This window comes from Vipera ursinii (genome assembly GCF_947247035.1).
Source record: "Vipera ursinii genome assembly, chromosome: 1".
In the NCBI taxonomy this organism is placed as follows: domain Eukaryota; kingdom Metazoa; phylum Chordata; class Lepidosauria; order Squamata; family Viperidae; genus Vipera; species Vipera ursinii.
In genome coordinates, this window is record NC_139512.1 from 3,602,164 (window position 1) to 3,620,787 (window position 18,624).

Here is an 18,624-nt window from a genome sequence, read left to right on the forward strand (position 1 = left end):
TACGGTTTGTTGCAAAGGCCTTGGTTCCACAATACACTGAGACAATGGATGTGTTTTTCCTGAACACACTGAATTTACAGGCTTTCCAACTCCATTTTAGACTGCTGAAACACATTGTGCAAACTCGGTGTACCTGCTGGATTTCAGAAGTCACACAGCAATGGAAAATGGAAGTGATGTTGAAAGGGGAATCCACTCAGATGGATCTTCAGATTCTGGCTTTGCATCTGAAGCTTTGATCAGGCAGGGCAAACTGGTCACGGAAGACAGCAGTTTTAGACTAACTCACCACCCCTAGTAAGCAGGCAGTTACCCATGGTTGCTGGGAGCCATAGGAGCTGTAGCCAAGTGGACTGGAGAAGGGGAAAAACTGCACCAGACTGTTTTCCTTTTTAAAACAGATGATACTGCATAAACTCATCTCCTTTAAATCTTCCTTAGCCTTCTTTATGTTACAACTGCCTATTAAGAAAACCTTCCCACAGGAGTTACAAAGTGTGTGTGTGTGTGTGTGTGTGTACGCTCGTGCATGTGTGAATTTCACCGAGAACTAGTTAAGGGAAGTTCAAGCGCTAGCAAAATCTTGATGTCAAATTCAACCTTGTTTGAGAAAAGAAAAAATATTGCAGGGGGAGGAATGGGAACCAGAAAGGAGTCGTAGCAGCCAATGCTGGATAGATGCTAATGGCCTAATCCAGTTTGCAAAAAACCAAGAACCACGTGACTCTGCAAAAGGTACACAGCGGGAAAAAAACAACAGAAAGACCCACCTATCAGATAGGTCTAGGGAGCGCCTGCTCTCGAGCGAGGGCTGGCGGCTTGTGTGCCTGCTTGACCCGGAAGCAGACTCAGCGTCACTGTGCCCGTTTGCGGCAGAATCTACACTACCAAAGCGTCTGCCAGGGAGGGGAAGAGGAAAAGGGTCAGCGTATAAAATGGCAGAGAGAAAAGAGACCCCCCCACACACACACTCCTGTCCTGGGAATTTGAAATGGAGCAGAAGGAGAGTGCAAAACACAAATTTGCTAGCTACAAACTAAAGAGACGAGGAGGTGGGTTTCTATCTGAGACCTTTTTTTTTTGTTCAGATAGAATATATTATCCAGGCCAACCTCTGCAACTCAGCGCACTCCACTTAGGCTGCATTGTAGCTCTCATCATTCAGAGCCAGTTTGGTAAGAATGGTGTGGAATAATTGGAGTTTGCTTGAAGAATGCTGGCCTAGAACTATTCAAAGGGTAGACCTGGCATTGGGGAAAAGAGAAGGCTGTTCTGAAATACAGAAAACAATATTGAACTGGGATGATTGCAAGTCATTCCAACCCCCCATACCCAGCAACCAACCATGATTTTCTCAAAGAAATAAAATAATTCTATTATCAAAGTTAGCTACCAAGAGAGTGGCCCCTAAAGGCCCCATGATTCGCAAAGGACACGAAAAATCACATGGTCAGCATTGTTAAAAATGCTAGCCTATGATGAATGATTAATGGCCAACGGAAGATTTAGGGAATGGAATGGAGGTGTTATTTATTTATTTATTTATTTAAGCAAATGATTACTCTTACTAAGGCAAACAGCAATTAGGAGACCGGCTGCTATCCCCTCCTCTGCAGTCAAGGCAACTAATTTTTCTGGAGTGCTATCAGGGTTTCTAGTCCCCAGGCTATGCACCACTCCCCTATTTTATTATGCATCCGAGCCAAGTTTTAAATTCTTCCTCCTCACTTTGTATACCCAAAGGGTCCTTGGCAAGATTCTCCCCATACATTCTAATGTGCATGAGCTAAAACCAAGCTGGAGGAGAAGAAATAGCTAAGGATATTAAAGCCGATTGTGCTGCAGGGGAAAGGTCTGTTTGTTAACTCAGAATTTGGCTCGGGATCCACTGCAATGTTTCAGCTGTTGGACAATGTCAGTAATGAATGGAGCTGATTATGTTAATTCTTTGGCACTCGCTCCATTCTAAATATGCCCCCCCAATTCAATAGGAGCTGTCAAAAGGCCTTGAGTGATTGGGGCTATTACCAAGGATAGATAGAAATGGAACTTCTGTACTCTGCTATATACCTCTGAGTAACCAGAGGCAGAGATCAAGAGCAAAGGAACTACTTTTGTATGTTTGTTACAGGCAGTCCTTAACTTACAACCATTTGTTTAGCGATCATTTGAAATTACAATGTCACTGAAAAAAGTGACTTATAATTGGTCCTCACCCTTCTAACCATTGCAGTGTCCCTGTGGTCACCTGATTGTAATTCGGGTACTTGGCAACTGGCAGGCATTTAGGATGATCACCATGTGTAACCTTTCCAACTGGCCTCTGACAAGCAAAGTCAGTAAGATGTCCAACAGGGGGAAATTGCAGGTCATGATCACGTGATGTCTCATTTAAGGGTCGTGGCTAAAAAGACGGTCATGTGACAACACATTTTTCAGTCCCAATTGTGGTTGTAAGTTGCGGACTACCTGTATGAACATATCTTGGGTGTACTGTGTTTGAAACAGAAGGTTGGACTTGATGGTCTGTTGCTTTATGTCTACCATGACATATCATGCTCTTTTCCCATTTTATAACCTAGGGGAAGGACCTTTCCCTACCAGGATGAGAAGTCATAGATATTTTTTCCAACAGTTCCAGGCTGCATCCACTCTACCTGATTGGCCGATGGTTAGAATAGTCCATTTCATAACCCTGCATAGAATCTGTATAGGAATCTCGGGATACTCGCTGTTGATGGCGTATGGGGTACTGGTGGACTGAAGCATTGGGCTGGGAGGTTGTATAGTAAGGGGGTGGGATGCTGTTGCTGGTCTCACTGCGGTAGTCACTGTCCCGGTCATCCACGGTGCTGTCAGGGTCGTCATCTGTAAAAAGGGATCCAATACCATGATATAAAATCACAATGGACAAAACATTCATGATTAGAATGGGATACATAAACATTCTTTACATGCGAGGGACATGGGAGCACAGTGGGTGTACATCTGTGTGTGTTGGCAAGGATCTATATTTAGAAATTTAGAGTGTCCACATGCATAAGTGCCAAAAGGATGCAGTGTTCTGACGTGATGGAGAACAACAGAAAAGGGCCTCAGTTGAAGAACAGGGAAAATGGTGGTTTCCAGAGGACAGGGATATTTGATAACTGAAAAAATGTGGGGAACACAGAAAGCGATAAACAGACAAACAGAGTATGAAGGCATCTCACAAGCGGGTTGAAGAAATTTAGAAACAATATAAGGGCCTCCCCAAGCTGGTACCCATCAGATCTAGTGAATTGTAACTCCCACAATGTTCAGCTTGGATGGGCATTTTGGGAGTTAAGTGCAAACTACAATACATTCAGAGAACGTGATCTTGGAGAAAGAAAAGAAAGGAAAGAAAGTCACATGATTGTTTAAAATAGGTGGGTCAGGAAGCTGTTTACAAAGGTCACAGTATAGCATGGATTTCCTTGCCACAGGTGTAAGTAGGATGGAGTGGAGAGAGAAAGAAAGGGCATGGGGAATGTACATTGGGGGTGCAGGTTGGAGGCTGAATGTTTCCTTGGCATGCAACCTACTTCTTCATTCCGTTATTGTTTCTTGACCTTGCTACATCCGTGGGCAAGCCAGAACATGATGCATTGCATAACTATCCATAGTTCCTCTCTACTTTTCCCTCACTGCTGGATGATTTCTCAGTTTCCTATAAATGATCCTGATCATTCTTCAATGATCCTTCTTTTTAAGATCTAAATCAGGGTTTGTCCAACCTTGGCAACTTGAAGACTTATGGACTTCAGCTTGCAGAATTTCCCAGCCAGCATAGCAGTTGAAGTCCACAAGTCTTAAAGTTGCCAAGGTTGGACACCCCTGCTCTAAATCAATAATCCAATTAAAGCTTACATATATTACAAGATGAACCCTTAACTTTTTTTAAAAAAAAGAAAGTTTATGTCAGTGTAGAAAAACTGCCTTCCTTGGCATTTTGGGCAGCCCTTGTGAAAATGTTTTCATTAATTAACTTGCCTCCACTCTCAGTGGTTGCCCTGAGTGATATTATTTTACAGCCAAATTAATTGGCTATAAGATCTGAACGGTCCTTCTGTGCCCTGCGTGATTCCTGATTGGAAGGGATTAGCTTTCAAATTGGTCCAAGGAGAATGAAATGCAAGCTAGAAGTGTGCCAAACTTGCATAGTTTTAAAATAAAAAAATAAGTGCTCTCCCAAAGTAACACCTGTCCCATATGGTCCTTATAGAGAACACAAACTAAGATATCAACTTGGCCATGCTCAGTCAAACAATATACATTGGAATGGAAGTGGACAGGAGCATAACCCTGCCTCAAGAATTAAGTCATCTCTTTTTCAGTCTAAGTGCCATCTCACTGGTTGGAATCACAAATGGACTAAACAAAATTCCTCTCATATTATTTATTTATATTATTTATTATTTATTTATTTTATTTATTTATTTTTATTTTAATCCCATTTATATCCCGCCCTTCTCCGAAGACTCAGGGCGGCTTACAAGCTTAGCAGTAGCCTTCATTCTATGTATACGCCTGCTTATTAGGGCTTTCACACACACACACCCAAGCGGCATTATTACAAAGTCAGCTTAATTGCCCCCAACAATCTGGGTCCTCATTTTACCTACTTCGGAAGGATGGAAGGCTGAGTCAACCTTGAGCCTGGTGGGACGCGAACCTGCACTAATTGCAGGCAGCTGGTGTTACTTAAGGAGGCATTAGCCCACTGTTCCACCAAGGCTGAATTTATACCCCATCTTTATTATTTTTAAAAATAACTCAAGGCAGTGGACGTATCCAACATACCTTCTTCCTATTTTTCTCACAACAACAACGCTGTGAGGTGAGTGGAGCTGAGAGACAGTGACTGGCTCAAGATCACCCAGCTGGCTTTCATGGCTATACCCCACTCCTCAATAAACATGACTGAAAAAAGGCTGAGTTGCCACAACTTAGCTACAAAGGTCCCAAGCTGTTTTAGCTTAGTCTACTGTGAGGTATAATCTCAGCCACCAGCTGACCATATAACACTCTGAGCCTGGTTCCTGAATCAATTCATTTTCTAGGTTCACATTACACAATCAACTATAAGCTTACCAAGCAGACTTAGGTTGCATGACAACCTAAGTCACAAATAAAAGTAACACTGTGGAGTCCTTAGTGCTCTCTGAGTTTGGCTGTGTGTGCTTGCAGATGTTTCATTACCCAGCTAGGTAACATCATCAGTGCTAGTGAGTGTGGGGTATGTTCCGTGTTTATATATAGAGGTTTGGCTTGCCAGTGTTGGTGTGTATGCTGTTTTCCCCTTGGATATTTCTTGGTTAGAGTAGTTCCTTGATTAGTTAAAAATAACTAATTAATATGTTGTGTAGATGTACCTCCTACATTTTTATCATATGTGATGTGAATATAACTGTATACCTGAAAGAAAGCATTTGACTATGACCCCATATTTTAATAAGTTTATCTGAAAAGACATAGTGCTACTTAGCTGGCATTGTCAGAATGACTAAGCATCTACACAAAACACAATGATGTATTTTTGGGTGGAGGCCACAATTAGTTAAGAGGTAGTTCACACAACTATACCCACCCATTTGATGCCTGGCAGTTAATGAATGGTTGGACTGTTCTTCTATTAAAACATTGTGTTAGAGTCTGCGGGAACATTTTATCTGTGGCCATGCCTTGACATTACAAAACATCTCTTAAACAATGAGCAGCCTCAAAATAATGGATGGATACAAGTTAAGGAAAAGTACTGAGTTCATCCAATACAGTTAAAGAGTATATATTTGCATATCAGACAAGACTCAGATTAATATAACAAATAGATCAATGCCATTAATCAATCAATTAACTAATTTGAAAAATGTTGACTAAAGCTAGTTCTGGTTTCTAGGCATCAATAGTTTTTTAGCTACAGACAAACCTCTGAGGAGGAACAACTCATGTCTACTAATGTCTTCCTAGGATCAGAAAGTCCCCAGTTCATATTTAATCACTGCATTGAATTCACTAAAGAATTTTAGACAGTACTTCTCCAGTTCACTGTCTTTATCTGGAGTCTAGTAAGTAATACCAAAGGCTTCTGGAGGATAGAATTTAAAGTCTCAAGTCAAGCGCCTAAATCTTAAGTGGCATGTGAGGCTATTCTAGCTTTAAAGGTATATACTGTAATTTGAATATCTGCTAACTATGCAAAAAAAATTGTTATTATTGATCCAGCTCACTACCTCAAAATACCTGTTTCATCTCTTGACCTCCAGATGAAAAGGTGGGCCATATTAGATTTGACCCATACCTCCTCCCCCTGGAGAGGAAATAATAGGAAAATATTTAAGAATGCCACAGAGTGAAGTGGGAGGGTACAGGATCAGAATCGCATACTTACTTTGTTGATCTCCCCAGCCAAAATAATTCCAGTTGCCTACAAAATAAAAGCCAAGAAGACATGTCCCTTTAAGAGACAGGCCAATTCTAAATACTGTATACTTAGTCATTCTAACCCTAGAGGGAAGAGGAGGTTGTAGGGAAGGGGAGGTATAAATTCTACATCCAGATGCACTTTGGAAGCTAACAAACATATAAAAGCAGGCAGGGACGATCTGCAGTTTGGGGTGGGGTGTTGACCCCCAGTTTTTGCAACCCTTTGAAATTGCACTTTCAAATTCCGACAGCAAATAGCAGAGAACTACAATTCTCAGGAACAGTTTTTGTTTAATGTAGTGAAATTAGCAGATTCAGGAGTATGATTAACTAAATTTAAAAACTTGATTTACCACTAGATTGGGGTGGAATAGAGAAAGAAGTATGCAAACTTTTAAGATTAATAAATATGGTAAGATTGAAGACTATGATTAACAAAAAAGTTCCCTGCCTCATTCATTTTGGTGGTGTCACCTTATCTTTATTTTGTACCTCTTAGCTACATTTTTTTTTAAAAAAAGGGCACTGGGATGTGGCCTGCTCTTAATAGACAGGGAAGAGCCTTTCCACATTATTCTTATCTTCTGATCTAGTGTTTCTCAACCTTGGCAACTTTATACTGTGTAAAAATCAAGCCCCAGAATTCCCCAGCCAGCATGGTGGCTTGGGATATTCTGGGAATTGTTTTCCACCCAGTTTAAAGTTGCCAAGGTTAAGAAACAATGTTCTAGTCTTACAACTATGCTGCTTCTGAACATGGAAGTTCCTGTACCCCAGTATTTCTCAGCCTTGGCAACTTTAAGAGGTACTGGCTGAGAAATTTGGGAATTGAAGTCCACATATCTTAAAGTTGCCAAGATTGAGAAACACTGCCTTAATAGCACCAAGCTCTCCAAAATTATTCCATTCATTTCCCCCAAAAATGTATTGAAGCTGGGATGGGAAAACATCAGAATTAATGGATCTGTGCATCTGCTTTGTTCTTTAGCAGATTTTAAAATCTGCCAAACATAGACAGATCCAAAAAGGCATATGCAGTACTTCGCATAGCTGAACAGAATATTTTTGAACATATTTTGAATCTAGGAATTTGCAGCATGTCTACTACATATTCCCAAGAGATATACCAATAGATTCTGACCTATTTCTCACTCACCTCTGTCTTCAACTGTGTGATATTATCTGCCCTCCTAAGAACTCTGGTAAGAAATGCATGCAATGCACAGTTGTAAGAGATGAAGAGCACTAGTAGCTTGAGAAAGCTTTAAAATAAAATAGGGCACACAAATAGAAGAGGAAGCAGAGCATTTTCAGGATGGGCAGTAAAAAGAAATCAAGATGGCTGCTGGAAATTCTAATAGCATTTGTAACCAGCAGTATCTAGAGAGGTGGATTCTGCAAAGTACAAGAACCCTTCTTTTCAATGTGCTCCAAAGGGGTGGGACTCTATCCTAATCTTTGTCTGCTCATCAGAATTTCTCACTCCATATTATTGGAGAGGCAGGCATCCTTAAGATATGCCTGAAAGGAGCGTTATTTATAAAAAGGCTACCTGGTTAGCTAACCATTTTAACTAATTATAAAGTAGAGCTATGGAAACTTGTCAAGCCGATAACGGTGTGTGCTTCTTTAAAACACACGTTGTTCTCACATGTCTCAGTGATGTCACTGAAAAATCAATTTCCCAGTCTATATAGTGTTTAAAAAGTTCATTTATGAATAATAGGATCCCTGACTGAGTGGATCTGAGTTTATTGCAAGGAAGATGTAACAGAAATGAAATGAAATTACATCCTGTTGGTTTACATCCTATTACATCCTACTTACAAAAAAGTGAAGAAGGAATGAATTGTGGGATTCAGGCATTGAGGAGTAAGATTTTGAGAACAGCTTATTCAGTATTAATAATAGAAGCAAGATGGCTCCTTAGCCTGATCAATAGGGGCTGAGTTTGCATCGGTTTATATATTGTGGACAGTACATCTTTCAATAGCTATTAATCATAATATATAGTGCAGTCACAATATACAAGAGCAGTTCACTTCTCCTGATTAAAAGCTGAAGATTAGCAAGATTGTTGGGCTTTAGTGACCATGGGCTAGAGACTCTAGAGAACAGATTTCTTGATATTTTGCTGACAACTGTGGCTGGAATCTTTGGATTCTGTGTCCAATCCTGACAGGTCCAACAAAGAACCAATATGAGTTCTCACTAACTTGCACCAATTTGAAACTAACTCAACTGAAAGCCAATCAGAAGTCAGAACATCTGGGTATATTGCTCTCTGCTCAGGTGTGTAGTCTGTATAATGGACTACACTGCCTATGAATATACAAGCCACAGGTGTCAATGAAAGGAAGTAGATTCTCTAGATTATGGACACTAAACCCTGAGGTTCAACACTGTCCAACTGGCTGTGAAAACCTGCACCAATCTATTACTAGCAAGATTAATCTGTTTCCACCCTGCCTGTGAGTTTCCCATGAGGGTATCTGGCTATCAACTGTCAGGTGCTTGTTTGATGAGCTATTTACATTTGATCTAGCAGAGTTCTTCTATAGTATATAGGTTCATATTGGCTTTCCTTATATTCTTGAGTTGTGTTATAAGCAGTTCAAAGGTTCAATTAGAAATCTTTTTCTAACTAAGAGAATAGGCTATTTTCCAGGATGGAGTTAAATGGGCTGTTTTTCTTTAAATGGTCTCTGGAAATCCCTTTTAGCTTTCAGTCCCCAACATCTGCCTTCTAGCCCATGCACCCATCACCCAACAGATCTCCTTATAAGGGTAGGAAGACATAAGGGAAGAAATGGTATTAGGAAGACACAGAGGGAAGGGATAGGAAGAAAGGATGAAGCTTTCATTGACCAAACTGTAAACAGCTGTCTTGGGCCAAACCCTCATTAATCTTGGAATGAAACATTGGTTTCCAAATACTCCACCCAAAAAAGGAGGGGGGAAATTCATCTTTCTCGGGGAAAAATGTGAAGGGAACGTTTCATATGCCAACCCTAATTTGCAGCAGAAATTAGGAAATTTCATACACCCAACCTCCCCAAATCAAAGAAACACTTACAGCACTGTGAGCCGGGGACTGGAAGCGGCTTCTCCTGCTTCTCCCAGGATGAAGAGCAGAAGAAAAAAAGCACAAAGATTAGAATCTGTCTGAGAAGCACTGACATCCTTTTTCTCAAGCCCCTCTGATTTGGGAGCTCCAAAGCAAGAGCTGAAACCAGCGGTACATGGGGGAAAATGGAGAGGAAAATAGTTAAATAAAAAAACACTTCATTTGGAAAGAGAATTTCTGACAACGAGAGCCAAGGCACTTGGTTCCATTTTGGACTTTACCAGGAACAGCACACGTCTGGTGCACAATATGAAGTTGTGCAAAGGCCCTCCTAGCCACAACTTCCACCTGCTCTTTGAACAGGAGTCATGAATCCAGGAAGATCCCCAGATTGCACAGGGGATCTCCTTGGGGCAGTGCAGCCAGCCCATGGGCCAGATGCATCATAGTGAAACCGCACCCACCCCATTGCTGACATTGGCAAAAAAAGTCACAATACGTCGCGACACGTCACGCGATGTTGCGAGTTTGACACCCCTGTTCTAGAACCAGAGGGCCCTAAAACCCAAAACCACTCAGTGTTGCCAGGGTTCAGCTGAAGCTTATCCAGACCCTCACAGTCTCCACATACTGAGATAGGACACCCACAGCATTTCTTAATTCACCAGGAGCAGAGATAAACAGTTGGGTCCCCATGGCATCACCAAGGGTCTCGTGTCGATGTTAAATATTTTATTTTTATTTTTATTTTATTACATTTATATACCGCCCTTTCCCTGAGGACTCAGGGCGGAGAGAAGAGAGCACCAATCTATGTGGCATCCCATATAAGTAATCCTCAACTTACAACCACAATTGAGACCAGAATTTCTGTTAATAAGTAAGACAATTATTAAGTGAGGCACACCAGATTTTATAACCTTTTCCCCCATGGTTGTTAAGTGAATCACTGCAGTTGTTAAATGAAACACACAGTCATTAAGTGAATCCAGTCCCCCCCCCAGACTTTGCTTATCAGAAGCTGACTGGGAAGGTCATAAATGGCAATCATGTGACACCAGGATGCTGCAACCGTCATAAATACAAGCCAATTGCCAAGCATCTGAATTTTGATCATATGAACCTGGGGATGCAGCAAAGGTCATCAATGTGAGGATCAGCCATAAGTCATTTTTTCCAGTGCTGTTATAACTTTGAACGGTCACTAAATGAATGCTATAAGTGGAGGACTACCAGTCGTAGGGGCAGGATCTCTCCCCTCCAATCACCGCCAAGTGGAATCAACCCCAGAAAGAGGAGGTAAATGAGCACAACACCCTCAAATCCTGTGAATGCATCCAGAAGGATACCATTTTATTTTGTTATGAGGGCAATCAACTTCAGGCAGAAATTAAAGTGTGATGATTTTTGGAGGCAAAAATAGAACAGCTGATGCACTTTTCAAATTCTCAGAAACACCCATCCACTCATTCACACATACTTACATCGTCTTGGTCTCGCATAGCATTCAGCCGCTCTAGCTCCTTGACCCAATACCGTGCCTCTTCTTCAGGAATATCTGCAAGAAGGGGAAAAAAGTGGGAGATTTTTCAGCTTAACAGAGCCCTCTTAGCAAAATCAAGTGGTCTAACTTTTTTTTTTAGAGCCACCTATTTAGGTCACATTTGTGAGATCACATTTTTAAAATACAGTCCTATTACTGATGTTCATGGGAAGAGGTTAAAAAAAGACAAGATGGCGACAGTGCCTGAGTGAGCAAAGCCACCCTTGACTCTTTTTTTTTTTTTTGACCCAGCCTGTTGCAAATGCTCATGAGGAAAAAAAATACCTAATTGGATTTGTATATGTGGAGAATCAGTATCATACTGCCCAACCTTTTACTGCTGGGTATAAGATCAGAAGGTCGGCAGTTTGGTGGGTCGAATCCCGAGTGCCGCGTAACAGAGTGAGTGCCTGTTACTCGTCTCAGCTTCTGCCAACCTAACAGTTCTAAAGCACGTAAAAATGCAAGTAGAAAAATAGGGACCACTACGGTGGGAAGGTAACAGCATTCCTTGCTCCTTTGGCGTCTAGCCATGCCGGCCACATGAACACGGAGACATCCTCGGACAAGCGCTGGCTCTTCGGCTTTGAAACGGAGATGAGCACCAGCCCCTAGAGTCGGAAACGACTAGCACACATGTGCGGGGGAACCTTTACCTTTACCTTTACCTATAAACACTTTGAATTTGGAGAATGCCCTGTGGGTGTTTTCTAAAATGGCTGCCGATGGGGACAGGCCTATTCCAAAATGGCTGCTAAGCACAATATCATTAGTTACAAACTGCAGAGTTTTAAGGATGCTGCCTGTTCCCTCTGTTACAATTCCTGCCCTGGTAGGATGTCAGGTCAACCTGTCTCATCCCATCAGGCAGGATGGGCATGTCCTTGTTACACCATCAGCTCTATCCCTGGGCCTGGGGCTCTGATGGGGTAACAAGAACCAGGTTCATGGTTATATTAGTCATTTGGGTGATGTTGCTCAGCTACTGTGTAATTTAACTTTTGTACTGTTTATAATTGTTTTTTATTTTCTTTTAGCTTTGTTCGCTACACAGAATCACTTCTTGAGATGGGCGGCCATATAAATTCGATAAATAAATAAATATCGGTAGTCCTCAACTTACAACCTTTTGTTTAAAGACCATTCAAAGTTACAATGGCACTGATAAGTGTGACTTATGATCGTTTTTTACACTTATGATCATAGCAGCATCCACATGGTCACATGATCAAAATTCAGACACTGGGTAACTGGTTCATATATGTGATAGTTACAGTGTCCTGGGATCATGTGATCAACTTTTGTGACTTTTTTCTGATAAGTAAAGTCAAAGAGGAAGCCAGATTCACTTAACAACTGTGTTACTAACTGAACTGCAGTGATTCACTTAACAAAAGTGGCAAAAAGGCCATAAAATAGGGCAAAACCCATTTAAAATTGTCTCGCTTAGCAACAGAAGTTTTGGGCTCAATTGTGATTGTAAGTCAAGGACTACCTGTTTAAGTTCAAATACATCCCAACTATAAGCTTTTTCCACTACTATTGCCCAAAACTATAAGCTTTTTCCAAGACTGTTGCCCAAAACACTGCATGGAGACATCCATGTAATTGCACCCACTCATTTTTGCTCTTTTCCAGGCACCTTCATGACTTCCCAACTTCTTTTTCTCACAAAATGGGTAGGGCTCATTCTTGAAAATAAAGATTATTCTACAGCATTCCAATTTTTATTTAAAGGTATGTTATTTTTTTTAAAAGCCAGGAGGGACAAACAAGCGATAGGTGCCCAAAGAAGTATGGGTGAGCTTGGCTGCCTCCCATGCTATTATTGATGAACTAAGAATTGAGAGACCTTTGAGGCAATAATCAATACCAGAAAAATCAGAAATTGCATTGTTGTAATACATATTTCTTCTGCATTCAAAATTCTGCAACAGGAAAAGCAGATGTTTGCAAGCTGAATAGTATATCTCAGATAATCCTATCCATAGATAAACTGACCCTTTAATTTTTAATCAAAATATTGTGAAAAATGCACCACCTGTAGACAAGTCAACCTAATTTGGGGGTATATTTTGGCACCTAAAATTCTCATCTTATTTGAAATATATAAGGTATATAGATTTATAAATGTGCATTAAAAATCTTATTCTTTATAAGGCAGGGAAAAAATGCATTCTGTCACACAGAGACACCCACTGCTTGCAACATATCCTACCGAGTGGGAGTTCAAAGCGGGTGTCCAAGAGGATACGGTGGAAAGTGGGGTCTTTGGTCCCAGATATCTCATTATCTGTCATGATGACTTGAGAATCAAGAGTCAGCCACTCTCCTGGGCCATCCTAGGGGAAGAAGAAAGAAAGAGACAAATTGTCCTTTGATCAGTCTAATCTTGCATCTTCTTGTCCAACATGCTTGCTATGTTTCTGAGAAGAGCACAGTAGCATCTTTGCTTCTTTCCCCTTCAACCATATTTGGCCCATCAAATCAATACTGGAAGTAACATGAAACCATCATGTCTCTCAAACACTGATATCCTTCTCCTTCCTGGTAGCCTAGCAATTGCAAAAAAAAGGAAGGAAGGAAGGAAGGAAGGAAGGAAGGAAGGAAGGAAGGAAGGAAGGAAGGAAGGGCTACCCAACTGACTTTGTTTCCTCAACAAAAGCCTTTATCTTTCCTTATGAAGAAGCTTTACATACTTCCTGGATCAGTTGGGGCAGCACTGTTCTGTATTTCAACCTGCTTGGCAATACTTTTTCAAAGATGCGGATAAAAAAATAGTCAGAAGAAGATTCTGGAAACTACAATCTCCCACTGCCTTGGTGGAGCAGAGGGCTAATGCCTCCTTAAGTAACACCAGCTGCCTGCAATTAGTGCAGGTTTGCATCCCACCAGGCTCAAGGTTGACTCAGCCTTCCATCCTTCCGAGGTAGGTAAAATGAGGACCCAGATTGTTGGGGGCAATTAAGCTGACTTTGTAATAATGCCGCTTGGGGGTGTGTGTGAAAGCCCTAATAAGCAGGCATATACATAGAATGAAGGCTACTGCTAAGCTTGTAAGCCGCCCTGAGTCTTCGGAGAAGGGCGGGATATAAATGGAATTAAAATAAAATAAATAATAAATCTAGAAGGCACAAGGCTGAGGAAGCCTGCACAGGAAGAAAGCTCTTTACTATCATTGTATTGTTAGCTTTTCTATAAAATCCAAACACGTTCTGTTGGGGAGGAGACTCAAATTTACTCAAAGACCAAGAAGATCTCCAGAGATTTGGTTGTATACGTACCTCGTTTGATTGGCGGATTGTGCTTAAGGGGATCCAAACCGTGCCCACCATGGTGTCCCAAATAAGACCCTTGTTCCACACTTCCACTGTCAAACCAAGGTCTAGTCGATTAATCTCACTGCGAGAGGGAGATACCTCTGTTAGACTGGGCTAGAGCAACCTTCTCCAAAGCTGATATCTACCTACTCCATTTCCACCATGTCTCCCACCCTGATTCTGACTCAGGTGTTCCCAAACTCTTCAGCTGATCAACCCGTTCATGAAATTTCAGATTGTTCATCAACAAATAGTTAATCATCATCACATTGACCCCTTGGCTACTTTCATTGACCTTTGGGGGTCGATATTGACCACTTTGGAGAACCCTGGTCTAACTAGAACAAGCATTTCCTTAACCAAACTGTCATCCGATAATAATGAAAGAACTGAAATTCATGAACTTGGCCCTTAACATTTACAGAACATTGCTTTGGATTTAGTTCCCAAAAGTTGGTCAGAAGTGCACATCAGCACAAATGTGGCACAGATCTACTGCTGTTTAACACAGCCATATCTTTTCCCTGGATTGCATGTCTGGCCTTTACAGCTGTTACTTGATTCCAAGAAATGATGAGGCTGCTTTGCAGCAAACTGTTGTCCTGAACCTCCCAACTGCCTATTTCAAACTTAAATCCAAAGGATTGCACAGACTTAGCCGTCCATATCTTAGACACTCAGATTACTGGAGGAATTACTGATCCTGCTGGTAGCTTCTGAGATTGGTTAGTTTGGTTGAACCTTGGGAACAGGGTTTTCTCAAGAATAGCTATGATTTTGGGGTATGCTGTTTTGAAATAAGAGAATAAGAGAATAATAGAATTGGAAGGTAGCTTGGAGGTCTTCTAATCCAAGACCCTCCATAAGCAGGAGACTGAAATTTTGCATAAGAGCTTTTATCACAAGCACAGCTAAAAAATAACTATTATTGCTGGTGAAGTAACAAACCTTAGCTGTGCACAAATTGAAACCTTAAAAATGAGGTTTTTTATAATTTTATTATTATAATACATCATCTTCAAAAGCTTTGTCCCAAATATGACTGACTTTAAAAATAATTTACTTAGGTAAATAGTGTCCTTTGTCACACTTTGGTTACATTTTAAATAAGCGTATCCATTTAACACCAAGCCCACCAGTACAACATTTCTAGTACCAGACCTAATTAACCTACGTTAAGTGGATTTAATCCTAGATTCAATTAAATGTTCATTTTAAATGCGCAATTCCCCATCCCAACTTACAACATGAAATCTTGTTCCCAGCAAGGAAGATTCCCTCGCACTGCAATTGTCGTGCTCTTTACATTCTGAACTTTGAGGGTCACGTATGTGTTGAATTTTTCTACCAGAGAGAAAAGAAAACATAGACAATATAAATGGGATGTCACAATTAGCAGCATTGGGGGAAAGCACGTGGAAGATTTTGGTTTAGCACATTTTATCAGAATATTATACTGTCCCCATTCAACAGCTGGTTTTCAAAATGCTTATGAATTCTGAGTACTTCCTCTCTTTTACTTTTCCCTTTAAATCACAGCATTTCAAAGTGTACTTCCTGAAATGGCCAATGAGATGCTTGATGTGAAGACCACAAGGAGATCATAACTACAAACCAAGAGCACTTCCCCACTCATGTTCCTCAGTGTCTACTACTAAGATACCTGGGCATGGAATGAATATTTAATAATGATTTTGATGGCATTATCCTCTATGACTATATCTAACCCAAATTTGGCATCTATTTTGTTCAAAAAATAATCCCAGTTAGGGGCATCTATCTTGTGCAAAACGGATCTTGTGGAAAAAAAATCTTTTTCCTTTTTTAGTCCTTGTCTTCTTCCATGTAACTCCTCTGCATAACCCAGGGGTTATTCCAACTTTCCCATACTTATTTTTTTTTCTAAATCATACAAATTTAATATAAATTCTTTAGCATAATCTAACAAATAAAAATGCAGTACTGAATTTTTTTAAAAAAATCCCATTTATATCCCGCCCTTCTCCGAAGACTCAGGGTGGCTTACAATCTAAGCACAAATCAATGTGCTTAGCAATAGAAATACCCACTTCCCTACTTAGCCTTTTCTCACCTCGCTAGTCTGTACCGCATAGAAAGCTGATTCAAATTAGCTCTATGTTCTGGTTCTGTCACCAATGAGTATTTGTCATCTGCTTCTCAAGGCTATACATTTTTATTATTCTTATTACTCTGGGTTTGTGCATGCCAGTTTGTCTCCTTCAGAGGCTATTTCCAATTGGATGTTGCTAGCCATAGCTATTCACTGTCAGGCCTGCTATTCCATTGGAAAAGTAGTCACTGAGGACAAAACTCAGGAGGTGCTCATTGTCACTAATTCTCTCTTGCTTCACCTTTCACCCTTCTTCCATGCCTGCAAAAGTCATGCTATTCTGTGCTTCAGTGCTTGGGCTACTTTTGGACATGAGTTTAACACTTTGTCAAGAGAGCCCTAGACCTGTGTTCAGAAATAGTTGGCCATGTCATAGGGATGAGCATTGTGCTTACAACCTGTTAGCCAGGCGACTTGGCAGGTGGCTAAACCTGCCATTCCAAGCACCCACCAATACTTGTTCAGCCCCATCTGCAAGAAGTTAAGGGTTGATTTCCTACTGGCACATGATGTTCAGTAAAAAGAGTCTCTAAGTCAGAGGAATCCACTAATTGCATTCCTTAATTGGTCTTACTTTAAAACTAGGAATAGCACTTATTATTCAGACAAATTAGGTCTTGGCTGTCAGCATATCAGATTTTATGCAGATATATTTTTCTGCTGATTCTTGTACATTGAAATAACTTTAGAACATACCTAGGTTACATACTAATGTCCTGCCCACCCATTTCTTATCCTCAGGAGTGCTCAGAAGCCACACTTCTAGCAACATCTCAGTAATAATTCCTTGAGTTTTCAAGGGCTGGCTGGCTGTATTTAATCTGGGTTTGCTCCAAAATCCAAGGTAAAAGCTGCTTTCTAAACGTTTTGTTTTCTTCCTCTAACCATTTTAGCTATTTCTTCTCAATATTAAGAGATATTCTCCCACCTATTTTATGGTTATTTGGCTAACTGCTCGTATATGATTAAGGAGCCTTGGTGGAGCAGTGGGCTAATGCCTCCTTAAGTAACACCAGCTGCCTGCAATTAGTGCAGGTTTGCGTCCCACCAGGCTCAAGGTTGACTCAGCCTTCCATCCTTCCGAGGTAGGTAAAATGAGGACCCAGATTGTTGGGGGCAATAAGCTGACTTTGTAATAATGCCGCTTGGGGTGTGTGTGAAAGCCCTAACAAGCAAGCATATACATAGAATGAAGGCTACTGCTAAGCTTTTAAGCCGCCCTGAGTCTTCGGAGAAGGGCGGGATATAAATGGGATTAAAATAAAATAAAATAAAATAAGTAGGTCATGCAGAAATAAGATTCCATGAAGACAGTTAACAAAAGGGTCTACAAATGAAGGGATTATTACTGAGATGTTGCTAGAATTATGACTTCTGAGCTCTCTTGAGCATAAGAAATGTGCGGGCAGGACATTCATATGTAACCTGGTTCCGTGTTCTGAAGTTATTTCAGTGTACAAGAATGGTGGAATGAAACTAAGGGCAAGCACACTGTTAATGTTTAAATTTCAATTGTGTAGCAATCTGCACCTCCACAGACAATTAATGGTCTTAAACACATGCCTGTACTGAAACTAGCAATTGTTTCAGAAAAATGTCAAAAAATTCGTGATCATTCAAACGCCTCCTACTTCTCCCACATTTAAAATGCTGTGTTTAGATGAATGCTTCGTGCATCATGAATGCTGCATGCTATTAATTTGCCACTACATTTTGAAGATTCTACATCATATTGATATCAATGAGACTGCAGGATCGTTTCTCTCCCATTTGCTACCCTGAGATTATAGGGGAATTATAAGTACACGTAAACCATTTGTTTAGTGAACATTTGAAGTTATAATGGAACTGAATGACGGGTCCTCACACAAAAGGCCATCATAGCATCCCCACAATCATGTGATTAACATTTGGGCATTTGGCAACAGGCATGTATTTACAACAGTTGCAACAGCCCAGGGTCATATGATTGCCATTTGCAACCTTCCCAGCCGGCTTCTGACAAGCAAAATCAAGGCAGGAAGCCGGGTTTGCTTAGTAACTGCATTTTCACTTAACAATAGCAGTGATTTGCCTAACAACCATATCAAGAAAGGTTGTAAAATCAGGAGTGACT

The 18,624-nt window shown here is 40.7% G+C and overlaps 1 protein-coding gene across 1 annotated transcript in view; it reads right to left on the reverse strand.

Annotated features, from left to right (window-relative positions):
• UNC13A (unc-13 homolog A) overlaps positions 1 to 18,624 on the reverse strand; it is a gene marked incomplete at both ends in the record, with an annotated part of 128,940 nt that overhangs the window by 77,276 nt on the left and 33,040 nt on the right. The window contains 8 exons of the mRNA XM_083349459.1: positions 771 to 896; positions 2,658 to 2,868; positions 6,413 to 6,448; positions 9,524 to 9,557; positions 10,999 to 11,072; positions 13,276 to 13,399; positions 14,342 to 14,459; positions 15,622 to 15,721. Of these exons, the coding sequence (XP_083205585.1) occupies positions 771 to 896; positions 2,658 to 2,868; positions 6,413 to 6,448; positions 9,524 to 9,557; positions 10,999 to 11,072; positions 13,276 to 13,399; positions 14,342 to 14,459; positions 15,622 to 15,721 (823 nt within the window). The remainder of the gene's footprint in view (positions 1 to 770; positions 897 to 2,657; positions 2,869 to 6,412; positions 6,449 to 9,523; positions 9,558 to 10,998; positions 11,073 to 13,275; positions 13,400 to 14,341; positions 14,460 to 15,621; positions 15,722 to 18,624) is intronic.